The following is a 20139-nucleotide window of genomic DNA, read 5'->3' as shown; positions in this document are numbered from 1 at the left end:
ATAGTGCATGAAAAACCTCTGTCCAAACTTGAGATGGTCCAACCACAGCTGCTAATTTGTATCACATGTATGCAGAAGACATCTCCTCATGAAAATTCCTGTAACATTCAGAACTAAATTTATCTGTTGTTTTACCTGAGATTAGCAATAGTTTGGTGCTTTGAATGTTGATTCTGAGAAAATCCATACTTTTTTTCAGTCCTTTTTTTCTCTCTCAGTTTTTTCTCCTTTTTTTATGTGTAAGCAGCTGTGTTAGTTTTTGACTCAAAGCATGCAACTCTGATTGATTAATCCACCTGTAAATCATGCCCTCTGAAATCAGGGAGACATGATTCACTTATCTCTATGGAGATATATACGTTTTATGCCATACTGTGGAAAAAATAACCTCTTAATGTGGACAAGGTTTCAGACCCCCCACCTCTGAACACTGTACAACTCTAAAAGTAGGGCGCTGTCAAAGGCAGGGATTGTTGTTAAAGGTAAAGCTCACTGTATATGTTGTGTATCTGTGCACAGGCTTTCTAAAAAACCTAAAAACCAGCTTTGAAGAAATGCAAGCCATCAGTAAAGCCGGCTCTGGGATGCTCAAGTTTGTGGAAGCCATCATTGGCTATTGTGACGTGGCCAGAACCATCAAACCCAAGAGGGAGAAGGTCAGTAGAACAGTCGTGCAGTAAAATCCTGTCTAACACACACAGGCATGACACCAGGTATCTCATGTCCCTATAGGTAGCGCGTTTGGAGAAGAACTTTTACCAGAGTAAGCGTGAGCTGGAGCATATCCAGAAGGAGCTGAGTGCCATCCAGACAGAGCTGCAGGCACTCAGGGACAAGTACCAGGCGGCCATCGAGGAGAAGCAGCTACTGCAGGAGGAGGCAGAGCTCATGGAGAGGAGGCTCATTGCAGCAGATAAGCTCATCTCTGGCCTCAGCTCAGAGAACCACAGGTCAGAGCGCCCTCTGCTGCCCCAAAGTGGAATCTGTTTTTCTAACTCAGCACTAAGAAGCTCCACCGTCCTGTCCACTACGAAGTTAGTTCTGGTTCTGGAAGTACATTTTATATTCATTTTTCCCATAGACTTTTTGAATAACAAAGGTCTGATATTAAGCTATTTACTGATTAATCTATTTTTCTGTTAATGTACACTGCTCAAAAAAGGCAATGTCCAGGAATGTCTTAGGAACAAATGGATGCTGCGTCTTTTAATGGAAATAAAATGTTCAGCCTACAGAGGGCTTCATTTTATAGACACCCTGAACAAAGTGAAATAATGATGTGGCAGGCTAGTCCATTTTTCCAAAATTTTATTTCTGCACTTCAGAATGCTTCTCAGTATCTTGTGTGGCTCCAGCATACTTGTTTGCATGTTTGACAATGTCATGGTATGCTCCTAATGAGACAACGGATGGTGTCTTGTGGAATGTCCTCTCAGATCTGTGTAAGGGCATCAGTGAGGTCCTCTAGAGTCTGAGGAGCAACTTGGAGACATCTGATGGACCCAAACATAATGCCCCAGGTGTTCTAGATTGAGGAAGTATTTCTTCCAGTGCCCAACGACATCCCCAGTCGAGATCAATAGATCTCCACCCGCACTGTAAACAGTGTTGGAGAAGCACTGCTTCCCCCTCCTGAGGCATCGGACGGTTGGCCAGAATTTTTCAAGGCCTACCCATGGCCTCTCCGAACTCCTCCCAGCCCCAAGTTTTTGCCTCTGCAACTTTACAGGCTCCAGCACACTTGACTTGTTGGTAACTGTCAGCTGCCTCAGGAGTCCCACAAGCCAACAAGCTCTGACAGGACTCAATATTCAGTCGGACGGCATCCCTTATATCCAGCATCCATCACCTCGTTCGGGAATTGTGAGGGTCTCCTCAATTCCACTGTCATGTGTTCCAAATGCAGGGGAATCACACTCCTCAGTCTCCCTGGGAATATCTATTCCAGGGTACTGGAGAGGAGAATCCAACCAATAGTCAAACCTCGGATCCAGGAGGAGCAGTGTGGTTTTTGTCCTGGTGATGGAACACTGGACCAGCTCTACACTCTCCATCTGGTGCTCCAGGATTCATGGGAGTTTGCCCAACCAGTCCAAATGTGCTTTGTGGATTTGGAGAAGGCTTTCAACCTTGTCCCTCATGGTGACCTGTGGGGAGTGCTCCAGGAGTATGGGGTCCGGGGCCCGTTGCTAAGGGCTGTCCGGTCCCTGTATGACCAGAGCAAGAGCTGTGTTTGCATTGCTGGCAGTAAGTCAGATCTGGGGGAGTCCAACATTTCACCGGTTCTGTTCATTGCACAGAATTTCTAGGCACAGTCAGGGTCTGAAGGGGGTCCGGTTCGGTTGGTTTGCAGCCAAGTGTGAAGCAGCTGGGTTGAAGATCAACTCCTCCAAATCCAAGACCATGGTTCTCGATCAGAAAAAGGTGTCTTATCCTCTCCAGGTGGGTGGAGAGTCCTTGCATCAAGTGGAGGAGTTCAAGTATCTCGGGGTCTTGTTCACGAGTGACTGGAGGATGGAGCGTGAGATTGACAGGCGGATCGGTGCAGCGTCTGCAGTGATGTGGTCGCTGTATTGGACCGTTGTAGTGAAGAGGAAGCTGAGCCAAAAGGCAAAGCTCAGTCAATCTACGTTTCTCCCCTCACCTATGGTCATGAGCTCTGGGTAATGACTGAAAGGACGAGATCATGGATACAAGCAGTCAAAATGAGTTTCCTCTGCAAGATGGCTGGGCGCTCCCTTAGAGATAGGGTGAGGAGCTCGGCCACACGGGAGGTGAACGTTGAGGGGAACAGCTGAGGGGAGGGCATCTTTCCTATTGGACGCTTCCTTGGGGAGGTGATCCAGGCATGTCCCACCAGGAGGAGGCCCCAGGGAAGACCCAGGACGCGCTCGAGGGACTATGTGTCTTGATTGCCCTGGGAACACCTTGAAGTCCCCCTGAGGAGCTGGAGCAAGTGTGTGTGGAGAGGAAAGTTTCTGCCCCTGCAACCCAGACTGGATAAAGCGGAAGAAAATGGATAGATGGATGTTTTATTGGGTTCAAGTCAGGTGATTGTGAGGGCCATTCAATTGTCTCAGTTCCTTCCACCTACAGGTACTGCCTGCATTGACTGTGCATTGTTGTGCATCAAGCCACCCTCATGAAGTCTGTTTCTGATTGTTTGGGCAGAGACATTCACACCAGTGTCCTGTTGGAGGTCATTCTCAAGGGTATGGGCAGTGCTCAGCCTGTTCCTCCTGAACAAAGGAGCAGATATGGGTCCTGCTGATGGGTTGAGGACTTTCTAGGTCCAGCTCTTCTAAAGTAACTGCCTGTCTGGAGATGGTGCCGGAAGACAAGCCAAAGCAGCACTAGTGGAAAACCAGCCACAAAAGACCAAGAGGAAGAAACTTGACATGACCTCCACATGCATCTTTTACTTTTTTCACATTGAGATCTTATGTGTTTTCAAAGTGTTGCTTAAATTTTTGTGAGCAGTATTGTTTCATCACAAACATACCTGGAGTTTAACACACTCTTCTCAAACAAAAAACGTTCTGTTTCACCCTGTGATGTCATGTCGTGATAAAGGAAATGCTCCACTGTGTTCTTAAATGCCTTCATTTGATTCATTTGGATGATTTCAGCCCTGGAATTGCCAATATCTACTGATTTAAAGGTAAAAGGACCTGGTAACTTGAAAACTACCATTCATGACATCACAAGTTGGAAAGGCTAACGAGCTACATGCTGACTAATATCCAGAACATGGTTTGATTTTTAAAATGCACAATTAAACTTTATTAAGTTTCATTTGCAAACTTTAAATAAAGTCTTTTGGAAAAGGAAATACACTTCCAGAACCAAGTGGGAGCAGGCTCATACTGTTACCAAGTGTTAAAGGGGCTTATTACTCAAAGTCCACTTGTATAAGTTTGTGTTTCACGTCATTATTCAGGCATGTTTTAGTATGATACTGTAATGCATGAGTGCTCAGATTTGCACCCCTGTCTGTCCTCTCCTTCTCTGTCCTCTCCCCCTCTGACCTCTTCTCTTCTGTCCTCCTCTCCTCCCCCTCTGTCCTCTCTCCCTCTTTGTCCTCTCCTCTCCTCCTCTGCCCTCTCCTCCCCTTCTGTCCTCACTCTCTCTTTGTCCTCTCCCCTCCTCCTATATTTTCTCTTCCCCTTCTGTCTTCTCTCCTTGTCTGTCCTCTCCTCCTATGTTCACTCCTCGTCTGTCCTCTCCTCCCCCTCTGTCCTCACCTTCTTTCTGTCCTCTCCTCCCCCTCTGTCCTCACCTTCTTTCTGTCCTCTCCTCCTCTGCCCTCTCCTCCCCCTCTGTCTTCTCTCCCTCTCTGTCCTCTCTCCCCCTCTGTCTCCTCCTCCTCCGTCCTCTCTCCCCCTCTGTCTCCTCCTCCTCCGTCCTCTCTCCCCCTCTGTCTCCTCCTCCTCCGTCCTCTCTCCCCCTCTGTCTCCTCCTCCTCCGTCCTTTCTCCCCCTCTGTCTTCTCCTCCTTTGTCCTCTCTCCTTCTCTGTCCTCTCCTCCTGTTTTCTCCTCCCCTCTGTCCTCTCCTCCCTCTCTGTCCTCTCTCTTCTTCTGTCCTCTCCTCCCCCTCTGTCCTCTTTCTTCTTCTGTTCTCTCCTGCCCCTCTGTCCTCTCTCCCTCTCTGTCCTCTCCTCCTCTGTTCTCTCCTCATCTGTCCTCTGTCCCTTGCTGTCCTCAGATGGACACAGGATCTTGAGCAGCTGAGGCAGAGGCGTGTGCGTCTGTTGGGGGACTGCCTCCTCTCGGCTGCCTTTCTGAGCTACGAGGGGGCTTTCAGCTGGGACTTCCGAGACGATATGGTCTACCAGAGATGGGTGGAGGACATTCAACAGAGAGGCATCCCTCTGAGCCAGCCTTTCAAAGTGGAGCTTCTGCTGACCGACGAGGTGGAGATCAGCCGGTGAGGGATCAAAACCCCAACCCCAATTTAGAACCCTGCAACTATTACAAGTACTTATGACCAAACAGCTTGTTTCTATTTGCAGTCTGAAATATCGCGGAATATATGATACAGTGCAATTACATTCAGTCAGTGATGCGAACAGTTAATACTGTCCACACACACTCTCACAAATATCACACTGACAAAGAAAAGCATTAGCTATTTACAAAAATTGCGAATTTCATCTAATAAAATACATTTTAAAATTGCACTGTGTAACCTTTTGGTTAGTGGTCCATCACCTGCTCGTTTCTATGGATATGTCATTGATCTGCTTTGAATGTTCCACAGTATGATATTAAACAGCTCTACCTTACATTTATTCAATTACTGATGGTTTTACTATTCAAAAATACCATGCCATACTGTGAAACATTCCAGACAAAGTAATAACATCATGAAGAAAAGCTTTTGATGGAGCCTCCACCAGAAAAAAGTACACAATGCACCTTTAAATATTACAAAATGCAATATACCAGTATTACACACATTACACACTCATGATCAGTGCTGGCAAGTTTGGTTATTTCATAACCACTTTTTAACATCCACTGAAAATCTTGCTTAATTTTTTTGACTTTTTAGTTCCAGTGGGAATTTCACTCCTTTATTGCATTATAAGAGAAGGGTGTTTGTGCAAAATTAGTTTTAGGTTTTGGTATGGTACATTGCCCCCTGGTGGAGTCACGTGTGGCTCTAGCTGTCACTACAGATGTGGACTGAACAAAGTGCTGCAGGTGTTGCAGATGCCGAGTTATTCAGGATTCTATATACCAGTTCACCTGAGACTAGTCTTTGAATATTATCACAGTTGAAGAGTCTATATTTATCATCAACACGAAATCCTAAATGCAGGGACAATGTATGTACAAGGAAGGCAGATTCTGTCAGATTAAAGCTTTCCAAAAAATAAAATAAAATAATAAAATAATAAAAATAAAAGTGTTGTCATTTATTTATTAGTTTAATAGTGCTATTTGTGTAATTTAGACAAATTTTGGCCATTGTTTTGGTTGCTAGTTAAAGGTTATGGAATTACTTACATACTACATATATACATATATACATATACTACATATGTCACATCTGCTGCCCGTGTTCAACCAAGAAGTAAAATTATAAGTGTCACCAGAATATAAAAACTAGAAAACACTAGCCATGATTTTTATTCACATGCACTTTATCATATCTGCTTACTTCAAAGGGCCCATATTACTCTATTTGTTTGTTTGTTTGATTATTTATTTATTTATTTATTTAATGAGACATGGACAATCTACATTAGCCTTAACAGGAGAGATGCATTGTACCAGGTTGTAACACCAGTGCTAATTTCCACCTGTTGTCCCTGGTCCCTGAGAGTCCCTGGTCCCTGAGAGTCCCTGGTCCCTGAGAGTCCCTGGTCCCTGAGAGTCCCTGGTCCCTGAGAGTCCCTCATCAGAAACATATCCAGATCTCAGATAATCGTTTAACTTTAATATTGTTCTGTATTTTTTTAGCATTTTTACTGATGTATTGTCTTGTAAACACTTACCTATATAGCAGGTACAGGTTTTAAATGTGCTTTATAAATGTTTATAAATGTTAGATTGACTTTGACATTGCTAATATATAATACAAGATATTAATCAACAAAGCATATCAGGATACTTTGTAATATTGATGATGTGTTGTGTTGTCACAGATGGGGCTCTGAAGGCCTCCCTCCAGATGAACTTTCTGTGCAGAATGGAATCCTCACCACCCGAGGAAGCCGTTTCCCCATGTGCATTGACCCGCAGCAGCAGGCCCTCAACTGGATCAAGAAGAAGGAGGAGAACAACAACCTGAAGGTGTTGGCTCACTACTGCTCATCACATTTGTCAGAAGAATCATGCTAACATTCAGTTGTCTCTTTTCAGATCTCCTCTTTCAATGACCCAGACTTCCTGAAGCACTTGGAGACGGCCATCAAGTTTGGCTACCCGTTCCTCTTCCAGGATGTGGATGAGTACATTGACCCGGTGATTGACAATGTGCTGGAGAAGAATGTGAAGGGCACTGAAGGCCGGCAAGTCATCATGCTTGGGGACAAAGAAGTGGACTATGACCCCAACTTCAGACTCTACCTCAGCACCAAGCTGGCCAACCCCAAGTACTCCCCGTCCGTGTTCAGCAAAGCCATGGTCATCAACTACACTGGTATATTTCCACCTCAGAAAAGTGTAGTGCTCTATACTATGAGCCTGATTCTGAGAGATATCACTAAAACGGGGCACAGTTCAGTTTATTTCTTTTTGATTATTAACACAAGAGCAGTTACCTCATAGGGCTTCATAAAATTGATTAAACCAAGAAAAACTGTTAGAAAATGTAACAGTAATTAAAACATTGGTCAGTAATTGACAAACAAATTCACCAACACAAGAGTCAAAATCATAAAAGACTCATCTTAAAACTGTAATATATTTTGGCAATAATGGTATACTTTGCAGAGTTTCCATGTTTCTCTCTGTGTATGGGTGGATTTCTTCCAGGCACACCCTCATCAACCCAAAAGATGCACAATAGGTACAATCCTCCAGGTAGTTCTAACCAAGACTAGCTCTGTGCTGCGACGCTCACTGTTCCTGAAGAGATGCCCAAGCAGACATTTCCCTACAGGGACAATAAAGTTGATCTTACCTTACCTTAAAAGTAATACTATTGGCAGTCCACACCACCACAGCTGTTCTAAGGCTGTGCAATTGAGATTCAAGGAGTTGTGACTTTGAAGAAACACACCACTGGAAACAGGACTGACCATACAGTGGAGCAAAAAAGTATTTAGCAGTTACAGAAAGGGCCCGTTTTCCCACTTTAAAAGATGAGAGAGGTCTGTAATTGTCGTCACTGATGCACTTCAACTGTGAGAGACAGAATGTGAAAAAAAAAACAGGACATCAAATTGTGTGATTTTAAAAGAATTTATTTGTATAATGGGGGAAAATGAGTATTTAGCACTAATAGAAATTCACCTCAATACTTTTTCATGTAACCTTGGTTGGCAATGACAGAGGTCAAACGTCTCCTGTAGGTCTTCACCAGGTTTGTACACACTGTAGTAGGTATTTTGGCCCATTCTTCCATGCAGATCTTCTCTAGATCTGTGATGCTTTGGGGCTGTCACTTGGCAACACGGACCTTCAACTCCCTCCACAGATTTTCTATTGGATTCAGGTCTGGAGAAGGAAGTTGAAATGGTTCTTATGGAGCCACTGCTTGGTTGCCCAGGCAGTGTGTTTGGAATCATTGTCATGCTGGATGATCCAGCTATGTTTTATCTTCAGTTCTCTTAGTGATGGAAGGAGGTTTTTGCTCATTTCACGATACGATCATCCTCTTCTCAACATGTATCAGTCGTCCTGTTCCCTTTGCAGAAAAACAGCCCCAAAACATGATGTTTCCACCCCCATGCGTCACAGTGGGTATGGTGTTCTTGGGCTGCAACTCTGCATTCTTCTCCCTCCCAACATCTCCATGTTGGGAGTGGCATTTATACCAAAAAGTCTTATTTTGGTCTCATCTGACCACATGACATTCTCCCAGTCCTCCTCTGGCTCATCCAGATGGTCCCTGGCAAACTTTAGATGGGCCTGGACATGTGCCGGCTTAAGCCAGGGAACCTTTCGAGCACTGCGAGATTTTAATCCATGACGACATAAGAGGTTAGTAAAAGTAACCTTTGTGACTGTAGGTCCCAGCTCTTTTGAGGGCATTGACCAGTTCCCCCTGTGTAGTTCTGGGATGATTCCTCACCGTTCTCAAAACCATTTGTACTCCACGAGGTGAGATTTTGCAGGGAGTCCCAGGCCAAGGGAGACTGTCAGTGATGTTATATTTTTTCCATTTTCTAATAATTGCTCTAACAGTTGATGTCTTCTCACCGAGCTGCTGGGCTATTGTACATTGGCTCATCCCAGCCTCGTGCAGGTATACAGTTTTGTTTGTGATGTCCTTAGACAGCTCTCTGCTCTTCATCATTGTGGATTTGGCAGTCTAAGTGTTTGAGGGTGTGAACAGGTGTCTTTTATACAGATAATCAGTTCAAACTGGTGCAGTTAACACAGGTAACGAGTGGAGGATAGATGAACTTCTTAAAGAAGAAGTAACAGGTCTGTGTCATTTTCCCCCCATTATACAAATAAGTTCTTTAAATTTTTTTAAATTTGATTTCCTGGATTTTTTTTCACAATCTGTCTCACAGTTGAAGTGTATCAATGATGAAAATTACAGACCTCTCTCATCTTTTTCAGTGGGAAAACGGGCCCTTTTTATAACTGTTAAAAATGTTTTTGTCTCACAGTATCTGTTCTCATTACTGACATTAATTCTAACTTCCATATTGTGTGCAGTGACCCTTAAAGGCCTAGAGGACCAGCTGCTCAGTGTCATCATGGCCTATGAGAAGAAGGAGCTGGAGGAGCAGAGGGAATTTCTGATCCAAGAGACCAGCGACAACAAGAAGCTGCTGAAGAACCTGGGAGACTCCCTACTGCGCGAGCTGGCCACCTCCACAGGAAACATGCTCGACAACACCGAACTAGTGCACACGCTGGAGGAGACCAAGTCCAAAGCCCGAGAGGTGTGCGGCACGCAAACCCTCACCCTTACATCCAAATCTAAACCACCACACCCTCCCATCACGTTACACCCAAACCACCACACCCTCCCATCACGTTACACCCAAACCACCACACCCTCCCATCACGTTACACCCAAACCACCACACCTTACCATCACCTTACACCCAAACCACCACACCCTACCATCACCTTACACCCAAACCACCACACCCTACCATCACCTTACACCCAAACCACCACACCCTACCTTACACCCAAACCACCACACCTTACCACCACCACTACACCCAAACCACCACCCCTACCACACCCCCACCACACCCTACCATCACCTTACACCCAAACCACCACACCCTACCATCACCTTACACCCAAACCACCACACCCTACCTTACACCCAAACCACCACACCTTACCACCACCACTACACCCAAACCACCACACCCTACCATCACCTTACACCCAAACCACCACACCCTACCATCACCTTACACCCAAACCACCACACCCTACCATCACCCCTACACCCAAACCACCACACCCCCTACATCCAAACCACCACACCCTACCACCACCCCTACACCCAAACCACCACACCCTATCCTCATCCCTACACCCAAACCACCACACCCACACTCTACCCATCACCCCTTTACCTAAAACACCTCATCCAGATTAGTGTCATTAATGTTACACAAGCATTTTGAATAAGTTGGCTTGTTCCAGCTCAAATGAATGCCCCCCACCCCCTCAAGCCTCACCCCATCACTCCAGCTTTGGGCTGTGTGCTGCAGGTGTCAGAAAAGCTGACTCTGGCCCAGAAGACATCAGTGGACATAGACGAGTTGAGGGATGGATACAGGCCTGCAGCTAAGCGAGGGGCCATCCTCTTCTTTGTGCTGACCGAGATGGCTCTGGTCAACAGTATGTACCAGTACTCTCTGGCCTCATACCTGGAGGTCTTTGACTACTCCCTCCGCAAGTCCCTGCCTGGTGCAACCCTATCCGAGAGGCTCAAGAACATCATGAACGCCCTGACTTACAATGTCTACAACTATGGATGCACAGGTACTCACTGTGGAGCAGGCAGACAGGCCCTCCTCTGGGTCCGATGCAGTGAGGACATTACTTGAAATGCTCCACACCAACTTTTTTTCTGAGAACTACTGACCAGACTTACTGACTGAAAATATTGGGTAAAATTATAACAAGCAGTACAAGAGAGCAGAGGACAGAAGAGGACAGTAGAGGACAGTAATAGACTGTAGAGAACAGTAGTAGACAGTAGTAAACAGTAGAGAACAGTAGTAAACAGTGGAGAACAGTAGTAAACAGTGGAGAACAGTAGTAAACAGTGGAGAACAGTAGTAAACAGTAGAGAACAGTAGTAAACAGTAGTAAACAGTAGAGAACAGTAGAAAACAGTAAGTAGAGAACAGTCGTAGACAGTAGAGAACAGTAGTAGACACTAGAGAACAGTAGTAAACGGTAGAGAACAGTAAGTAGACAATAGTAGACAAGAGAGTTGAGGACAGAAGAGGACAGTAGAGGACAGTAATAGACTGTAGAGAACAGTAGTAGACAGTAGTAGACAGTGGAGAACAGTAGTAAACAATAGAGAACAGTAGTAAACAGTAGAGAACAGTAGTAAACAGTGGAGAACAGTAGTAAACAGTGGAGAACAGTAGTAAACAGTAGTAGACAGTAGTAGACAGTATAGAACAGTAGTAGACAGTAGAGAACAGTAGTAAACAATAGAGGACAGTAGTAAACAGTAGAGAACAGTAAGTAGAGAACAGTAGTAAACAATAGAGGACAGTAGTAAACAGTAGAGAACAGTAGTAAACAGTGGAGAACAGTAGTAAACAGTAGAAGACAGTAGTAAACAGTGGAGAACAGTAGTAAACAGTGGAGAACAGTAGTAAACGGTAGAGAACAGTAAGTAGAAGACAGTAGTAAACGGTAGAGAACAGTAGAGAACAGTAGTAAATGGTAGAGAACAGTAAGTAGAGAACAGTAGTAAACAGTAGAGAACAGTAGTAAACGGTAGAGAACAGTAAGTAGAGAACAGTAGTAAACAATAGAGGACAGTAGTAAACAGTAGAGAACAGTAGTAAACAGTAGAGGACAGTAGTAAAACAGTAGTAAAACAGTAGAGAACAGTAAGTAGAGAACAGTAGTAGACAGTAGAGAACAGTAGTAAACAGTGGAGAACAGTAGTAAACGGTAGAGAACAGTCGTAGACAGTAGAGAACAGTAGTAAACGGTAGAGAACAGTCGTAGACAGTAGAGAACAGTAGTAAACGGTAGAGAACAGTCGTAGACAGTAGAGAACAGTAGTAAACGGTAGAGAACAGTAAGTAGAGAACAGTCGTAGACAGTAGAGAACAGTAGTAGACACTAGAGAACAGTAGTAAATGGTAGAGAACAGTAAGTAGAGAACAGTAGTAAACCGTAGAGAACAGTAAGTAGAGAACAGTAGTAAACAGTAGAGAACAGTAGTAAACGGTAGAGAACAGTAGTAAACGGTAGAGAACAGTAAGTAGAGAACAGTAGTAGACAGTAGAGAACAGTAGTAAACGGTAGAGAACAGTAGTAAACAGTAGAGAACAGTAAGTAGAGAACAGTAGTAGACAGTAGAGAACAGTAATAGACAGTAGAGAACAGTAGTAGACAGTAGTAGACAATGGAGAACAGTAGTAAACAGCAGAGGACAGTAGTACACAGTAGAGAACAGTAGTAAACAGTAGAGAACAGTAAGTAGAGAACAGTAGTAGACAGTAGTAGACAATGGAGAACAGTAGTAAACAGCAGAGGACAGTAGTACACAGTAGAGGACAGTAGTACACAGTAGTAGAAAGTAGTGGACAATAGAGGCTGGTAGTGGTCCACCTTGTGTGATTATGACAAGGCAGATCTATGTGTGCAGGTCTCTTTGAGAAGGACAAGCTGCTGTTCTCCTTTAACATGACCATAAAGATGGAGCAGGCTGAGGAGCGTGCACCTCAGGAGGAGCTGCACTTCTTCATTAAAGGTCTGACATTCTCCTGCTAGTTTGGTGTGGATGTGTGAGCTGTGAGCTCATGTTCCTCTACTCCTCTGCCCCTGAAGGGAACCTGTCTCTAGAGAAAAGCTGCAGGAAGAAGCCGTGGGATTGGCTGACGGACCAGAGCTGGGAGGATGTGGTGAAACTGTCTGAGCTGTTACCAGAACAGTTCAGCAGTCTCCCTGATAATGTGGAGACACACTCTGAGGACTGGAGGACCGTAAGAGCACTCACACCCCTGCACACCTCTACCTATCTCTGCACACCTCTGCAGCACTCTGCACCCTTCTACACACCGCACACCTCTGCACACCTTTACATATCTCTGCACACCTCTGCAGCACTCTGCACCCTTCTACACACTGCACACCTCTGCACACCTTTACACATCTCTGCACACCTCTGCACACCTCTGCATACTTCTACACACTGCACATCTCTACACACTGCACACCTCTACACACTGCACATCTCTGCACACCTCTGCACATCTCTACACACTGCACACCTCTACACACTGCACATCTCTGCACACCTCTGCACATCTCTACACACTGCACACCTCTACACACTGCACATTTCTGCACACCTCTGCACATCTCTACACACTGCACATCTCTACACACTGCACATCTCTGCACACCTCTGCACATCTCTACACACTGCACATTTCTGCACACCTCTGCACATCTCTACACACTGCACATCTCTACACACTGCACATCTCTGCACACCTCTGCACATCTCTACACACTGCACATCTCTACACACTGCACACCTCTACACACTACAAAAATCATGAGATTTTATCCAACTGAGAAGTACAGCACGTGCAGCTCATAGGACACAAGTAAGGGACTATTAGATTTTGTGAAATGAACTGTTTATTTTTCTCGTATCCTTGGAGACCAAGCAAGAGGCAAGCTAAGGACTAGCTAAAAAGCAGGTTTTTCTCATATATATACATGTATGTATGTGTATGTATATATATATATATATATATATATATTATTTTATTTTTTTTATTTTTTTTTCTCACAACCAGCCCCAATAACACAACGTAACACACCGCTCACTGCAAGCCCCAACAACGTCAACAGAACTACAATATGAGGCTACGGTCACAATATGAACACACGACATCAGCGCTGCTCCTACAGTATAGGGCAGAACAACCGGAGCAGCTCCAACACACCCACGAGATTGTTTACACACTATTTAACTATTAACACTATAAAACTATTTAACTATTAACACTATTTAACTATTTAACTATTAACACTATTTAACTATTAACACTATTTAACTATTAACACTATTTAACTATTTAACTAGTAACACTATTTAACTATTAACACTATAACACTATTAACTATTAACACTATTAACTATTAACACTATAACACTATTAACTATTAACACTATTTAACTATTAACACTATTAACACTATTTAACTATTAACACTATTTAAACTATTAACACTATAAAACACTATTTAACTATTAACACTATTAACTATTAACACTATAACACTATTTAACTATTAACACTATAACACTATTAACTATTAACTACTATTTAACTATTAACACTATAAAACTATTTAACTATTAACACTATTTAACTATTTAACTATTAACACTATTTAACTATTAACACTATTTAACTATTAACACTATTTAACTATTTAACTATTTAACTATTAACACTATAACACTATTTAACTATTAACACTATAAAACTATTTAACTATTAACACTATTTAACTATTAACTATTAACACTATAACACTATTTAACTATTAACACTATAAAACTATTTAACTATTAACACTATTTAACTATTTAACTATTAACACTATTTAACTATTAACACTATTTAACTATTAACACTATTTAACACTATTTAACTATTAACACTATTTAACTATTAACACTATAACACTATTTAACTATTAACACTATAAAACTATTTAACTATTAACACTATAACACTATTTAACTATTAACACTATAAAACTATTTAACTATTAACACTATTTAACTATTTAACTATTAACACTATTTAACTATTAACACTATTTAACTATTAACACCACTATTTAACTATTAACACTATAACACTATTTAACTATTAACACTATTTAACTATTAACACTATTTAACTATTAACTATTAACACTATTAACTATTAACACTATTAACTATTAACACTATTTAACTATTAACTATTTAACTATTAACACTATTTAACTATTAACACTATTTAACTATTTAACTATTAACACTATTTAACTATTAACACTATAACACTATTTAACTATTAACACTATTTAACTATTAACACTATAACACTATTTAACTATTAACACTATTTAACTATTAACACTATAACACTATTTAACTATTAACACTATTTAACTATTAACACTATAACACTATTTAACTATTAACACTATTAACTATTAACACTATTAAACTATTAACACTATTAACTACTATAACACTATTTAACTATTAACACTATATTAACACTATAACACTATTTAACTATTAACACTATTTAACTATTAACACTATAACACTATTTAACTATTAACACTATTTAACTATTAACACTATTTAACTATTAACACTATTTAACTATTAACACTATAACACTATTTAACTATTAACACTATTTAACTATTAACACTATTTAACTATTAACACTATAACACTATTTAACTATTAACACTATTTAACTATTAACACTATAACACTATTTAACTATTAACACTATAACTATTTAAATGCCCTGGGTCCTGGCGGCAGGTCTGTGTCAGTGTCTGGTGAGCGGTGTCTCTCCCTCGTGTGTGTCTCCTGTGTGAAGGTTTAGGCGACAGAAGCTAGCCACCACGTGCCAGTGTGTGAATCAAAATAAAAGCAGTAGGATATCACCATCACCAATGCACCCATTTCAGCTTGATGCTTCTTTTCTTGCTTGGCGGAAGGGTCCTGCTGAAGAGAAGACATAATTACTCCCTAAAAATTGTTCCTTGGACACATTTTGACTTGAACTTGAATTCACCATAACTGTACAGCACACAGTTCTGTTATTATTCATTCATTAGCCTATAGTAGTAATGTTTATGAAGACCTATCACTTGATTTAATTTTACCCACACCTTGTGCCCCAAGACATACTCCAGGGCTGTAAGTAATTGGCAGAAAAAACTTACTCATATCAGATTTTCTCAAAAACTCAGTGACCTTCAGTGAGTTCGCTCCAACTCAGCAAACTCAAAGGCCAAACACATGAACCAAATAAAGTGATATGAGTACATTTAATGATAAAAATATGTCTATGCAGATACACATTCAATTTGAAACAAAATATTAAACATATAGCCTAATACAAAATAACAACTTTATACATTTTTTATCAAGGTCAAGTAGGGCGTGCAGTGCACTTGCGCCCTCTATTGAACAGCCACCACTGCTCTGTACACCTCTGCACCCTTTTGCAGATTACACACCTCTGCACATTCTGCACATTGTGCACACCAGTATTGTCACAATACCAAAATTTCAAGTTTGATTTTGATACTAAGGAATGCACTTGATACAGCATTAATTCACAGTACTTATAAGTCACATGTGGCTTTATATGTGTGTAATCCCTCAGTGGTTCAGGTAGGTTCCATAGTGGTCCAGAGCTGTATACTATCCTGTGTGCTCTGATACTGCCTGCCCTTCTACACACCTCTACACACCTGTGCCACTGCAGACCTCTTCACGCCTGTGCACCCTGCATACCTGTGTATGTTTCAGTGGTACGACCTGGATGCTCCAGAACAGGCGACGTTCCCTGGGAGGTACCAGGAGAGTCTGAGCATGTTCCAGAGGCTACTCCTTCTGCGCTGCTTCAGGGTGGACAGAGTCTACAGAGCAGTGACCAACTATGTCACTGTCACTGTGGGCGAGAGGTAAGACCAGCAGGTCACTACAGTGCAAATGACAGGTTACGAATGCAGATGAATCATTTCAGTAACACTAGGTTAATACAATTAAATTCAAGAATTTACTGAAGATTATAGCTATATAGAGATACCACAATTAGAATAAAAACACCTTCTCTAGACAATTGAATGTTATTTTCAACATTAAATTATAGTACTTTCTCTTATATTACCATCTGACCTTATGTCTGTGTAATCCCAGTGGTCCAGGTAAATTCCATAGTGGTCCATGGGCATATACTAGTCTATATTATTTTTGTTCTGATACAGCCCAGGATCATTCTAAAGCTGTTCAGGAAAGGTTCAGTTCTGTCCTGTGAATGGGACTTTTTAGTATCCATACCTGCTCAGGGGCCTCATTTATAAAGCTCACTTACACACAACTCTCTCTCTATTCTCTCTTTATGCCAACCTGCGGGATTTATGAAACTCATCCTAAGCACTGCACTTTGTTTAACTCTATGCCAACTCAGGACCTCCTGTAAGTGCTTGAATGTTTTGTGTGGACTTTTATTGGCAGAATAACTGCACCTGATCTGTATCTTATATGTTACGTATTAAATCTGTGTCCACGTATCCTTGTATCCCTCCCTCGCTTTTTTCGCTCTCCAGAGGAGGGCATCTGAATCTCTCGCACGCGTTCAATTTGTCCATTCAGACCCCCACGTGCACGCTTCTACTAGTATAAGAGCATACACAGGGCCAGTCCCCACACACATCATAGGCAGACTTAAAAATGTAGCGATAAAACCCTTGAAACAGCAAGAAAACACACTGACTTTACTGCAAAGTTGTGCTGCCTAAATATTATGAAATATTATTAAATTAACAGATGAGTCGTTATTGTATTCCTTCCATGTAAGGAAGCTGAGATTGGGGACTCGGAGGTGGACTTGTCCATCACTCTGGCTGAAGTCACTGAGGTGGTTGGCAAGCTCCTTAGTGGCAAAGCTCCGGGGGTGGATGAGATATGTCCTGAGTATCTTAAGTCTCTGGATGTTGTGGGGCTGTCTTGGCTGACACGCCTCTTCAACATTGCGTGACAGTACCTCTGGACTGGCAGATCAGGGTAGTTGTCCCTCTGTATAAGAAGGGGGACTGGAGGGTGTGTTCCAATTACAGGGGAATCACACTCCTCAGCCTCCCGGTAAGGTCTATACCAGGGTACTGGAGAGGAGAATATGGTCGATAGTGAACCTCAGAACCAGGAGGAGCAGTGTGGTTTTCGTCCAGGGAGTGGAACATTAGACCAGCTCTACACGCTCCATCGGGTGCTCGAGGGTTCATGGGAGTTTGCCCAACCAGTCCACATGTGCTTTGTGGATCTGGAGAAGGCATTCGACCGTGTCCCTCGTGGTGTCCTGTGGGGGGCACTCTGGGAGTATGGAGTCCGGGGCCCTTTGTTAAGGGCTGTCCGGACCCTGTACGACCGGACAGCTGTGTTCATTGCCGGCAGTAAGTCAGACCTGTTCCCGGTGCATGTTGGACTCTGCCAGGGCTGCCCTTTGTCATGGTTCTGTTCATTGTGTTTATGGACAGTATTTCTAGGGGCAGTCAGGGGCCGGAGGGGGTCCGGTTTGGGGACCACAGGATTTCATCTCTGCTGTTCGCAGATGATGTTGTCTTGTTGGCTTCATCAGGCCAGGACCTACAATGTGCACTGGGGCGGTTTGCAGCCGAGTGTGAAGCGGCTGGGATGAGGATCAGCTCTTCCAAGTCCGAGGCCATGGTTCTCGACCGGAAAAAGGTCTCTTCAAGAGTGACAGGAGGATGGAGGGTGAGATTCACAGGCGGATTGGTGCAGCGTCTACAGTGATGCGATTGTGGTGAAGAGGGAGCTGAGCTGAAAGGTGAAACTCTCGATTTACCGGTCAGTCTTCGTTCCTACTCTCATCTATGGTCATGAGCTTGGGTGATGACCAAAAGGACAAGATCGCGGATACAAGTGCGCGAAATGAGTTTCCTCCACAGGGTGGCTGGGCGCTCCCTTAGAGACAGGGTGAGGAGCTCAGTCACACGGGAGGAGCTCGGAGTAGAGCTGCTGCTCCTCCAGGTCAAGAGGAGCCAGTTGAGGTGGCTCGGGCATCTGTTCCAGATGACTCCTGGGCGCTTTCCTTGGGAGGTATTCTGGGCATGTTCCACCGGGAGGAGGCCCCGGGGAAGACCCAGGACACGCTGGAGGGACTATGTCTCTCGGCTGACCTGGGAACGCCTCGGGGTTCCCCGAGAGGAACTGGAGGATGTGTCTGGGGTGAAGGAAGTCTGGGAGTCTCTGCTTGGATGGAGTCATTGTTGTCACTTTTAGTTTTGTATTTATTTGTTAAAGCACGGCCTTTGCCGTGTGGTGCTGCGTGGAGCGTCCCCCTCCCTCTCTGTTCAGTGTGTCTCGGTCACACCCACTGATTATCGGCTCATGTTTAGGGAAATCATTCACGAGTCACTTTACATGCTCCTTTTATGGTGAGGTGGAGGTGTGGAGAGGGCGTGACGTGATGTGGGTTTATGTGTGCAAATTCTAGTTGCAGGTGGGATCTATAAAGCACAGATTGCATGGTTCAGTGCATGTGGTGGTTTGTTTAAATATGGAGTTTGCGTGGCACACGCCTCTCGTGGCTACTAGGCGTACGCACTAGCTTACGACAACTCCTACGTAGTTTTTTTTATAAATGAGGCCCCTGATAAGAATCTAGTTTCTATACTGGTTTTCCAGGGTCTGAGTTTTGATACTTTTGACAACCCAACTTTGGAAACAAAATTAGGCAATGAGTTTTAAATTGCCTCAAGTTGATCAGATCAATGATTCTGTCCTTGCGTGGTCAGATATGTGCAGCCTCCCGTCATTAGCTTTGATGCCATCTATGAGCAGAGCAGCCCCTTCTCTCCCATCATCTTCATCCTGAGTCCAGGCTCTGACCCTGCCACTGACCTTATGAAGCTGGCCGAGCGCTCGGGCTTTGGGGGAAACAAGTTTAAGTTCCTGGCCATGGGACAAGGGCAGGAGAAGGTACTGTGGTCTGCTCTCAGCACCTCTTTACACAGCTGGTAACTACAGTCATGCATCACAGCTTCATTTGCCCCACCAACACCAAGAACCAAGATATATTCCAAATTCAAACAATTCAACACAACTGACAGGAGAAAATAAACATATTGTCTGAATATTGAATACTGAATATACTCTGAATTAAACTGATTATGTAAAAAGGTTGTACTACGAGTACAATGTGTTAGTAACAAATTCATTCACATTATAGAAGAAATATACTCTACAGCTCAAAGCACTTATCTTTATAAAGTGCTGCACAAAATGGACAGAATGTAAACTGTTTGTTGGATTGTTTGTGTATGCTTTTTGGTTGTTTTTTTTTTCTTCTTCTGGATTGAAAATTTACATTTACAAAACAGCTCACACAGGCACCCAAACAGAGTTTCATGATCAGTTGTTCCCCAAAGGCAAATTTTAATCAACCATCAAAACTCTTAAATGCTGATCATGTTTTTAAAGAAATTGAGCAATGA

The 20139-nt window shown here is 42.9% G+C and overlaps 1 protein-coding gene across 1 annotated transcript in view; it reads left to right on the top strand.

The window, feature by feature from the left end:
• dnah10 (dynein axonemal heavy chain 10) overlaps positions 1-20139 on the top strand; it is a 116446-nt gene that overhangs the window by 78934 nt on the left and 17373 nt on the right. Inside the window, exons 58-68 of the mRNA XM_055164728.1 lie at positions 520-656; positions 733-950; positions 4706-4927; positions 6654-6801; positions 6871-7150; positions 9343-9572; positions 10368-10641; positions 12503-12607; positions 12685-12839; positions 16433-16587; positions 19441-19624. Coding sequence (XP_055020703.1) covers positions 520-656; positions 733-950; positions 4706-4927; positions 6654-6801; positions 6871-7150; positions 9343-9572; positions 10368-10641; positions 12503-12607; positions 12685-12839; positions 16433-16587; positions 19441-19624 — 2108 coding nt within the window. The remainder of the gene's footprint in view (positions 1-519; positions 657-732; positions 951-4705; positions 4928-6653; positions 6802-6870; positions 7151-9342; positions 9573-10367; positions 10642-12502; positions 12608-12684; positions 12840-16432; positions 16588-19440; positions 19625-20139) is intronic.

This window comes from Boleophthalmus pectinirostris, unplaced genomic scaffold (genome assembly GCF_026225935.1).
Source record: "Boleophthalmus pectinirostris isolate CB_2022bp ecotype Guang Dong unplaced genomic scaffold, ASM2622593v1 HiC_scaffold_7, whole genome shotgun sequence".
In the NCBI taxonomy this organism is placed as follows: Eukaryota; Metazoa; Chordata; class Actinopteri; order Gobiiformes; family Gobiidae; genus Boleophthalmus; species Boleophthalmus pectinirostris.
The sequence above is the reverse complement of the archived record's forward strand: the minus strand, read 5'-3'. Positions and strand labels throughout refer to the sequence as shown.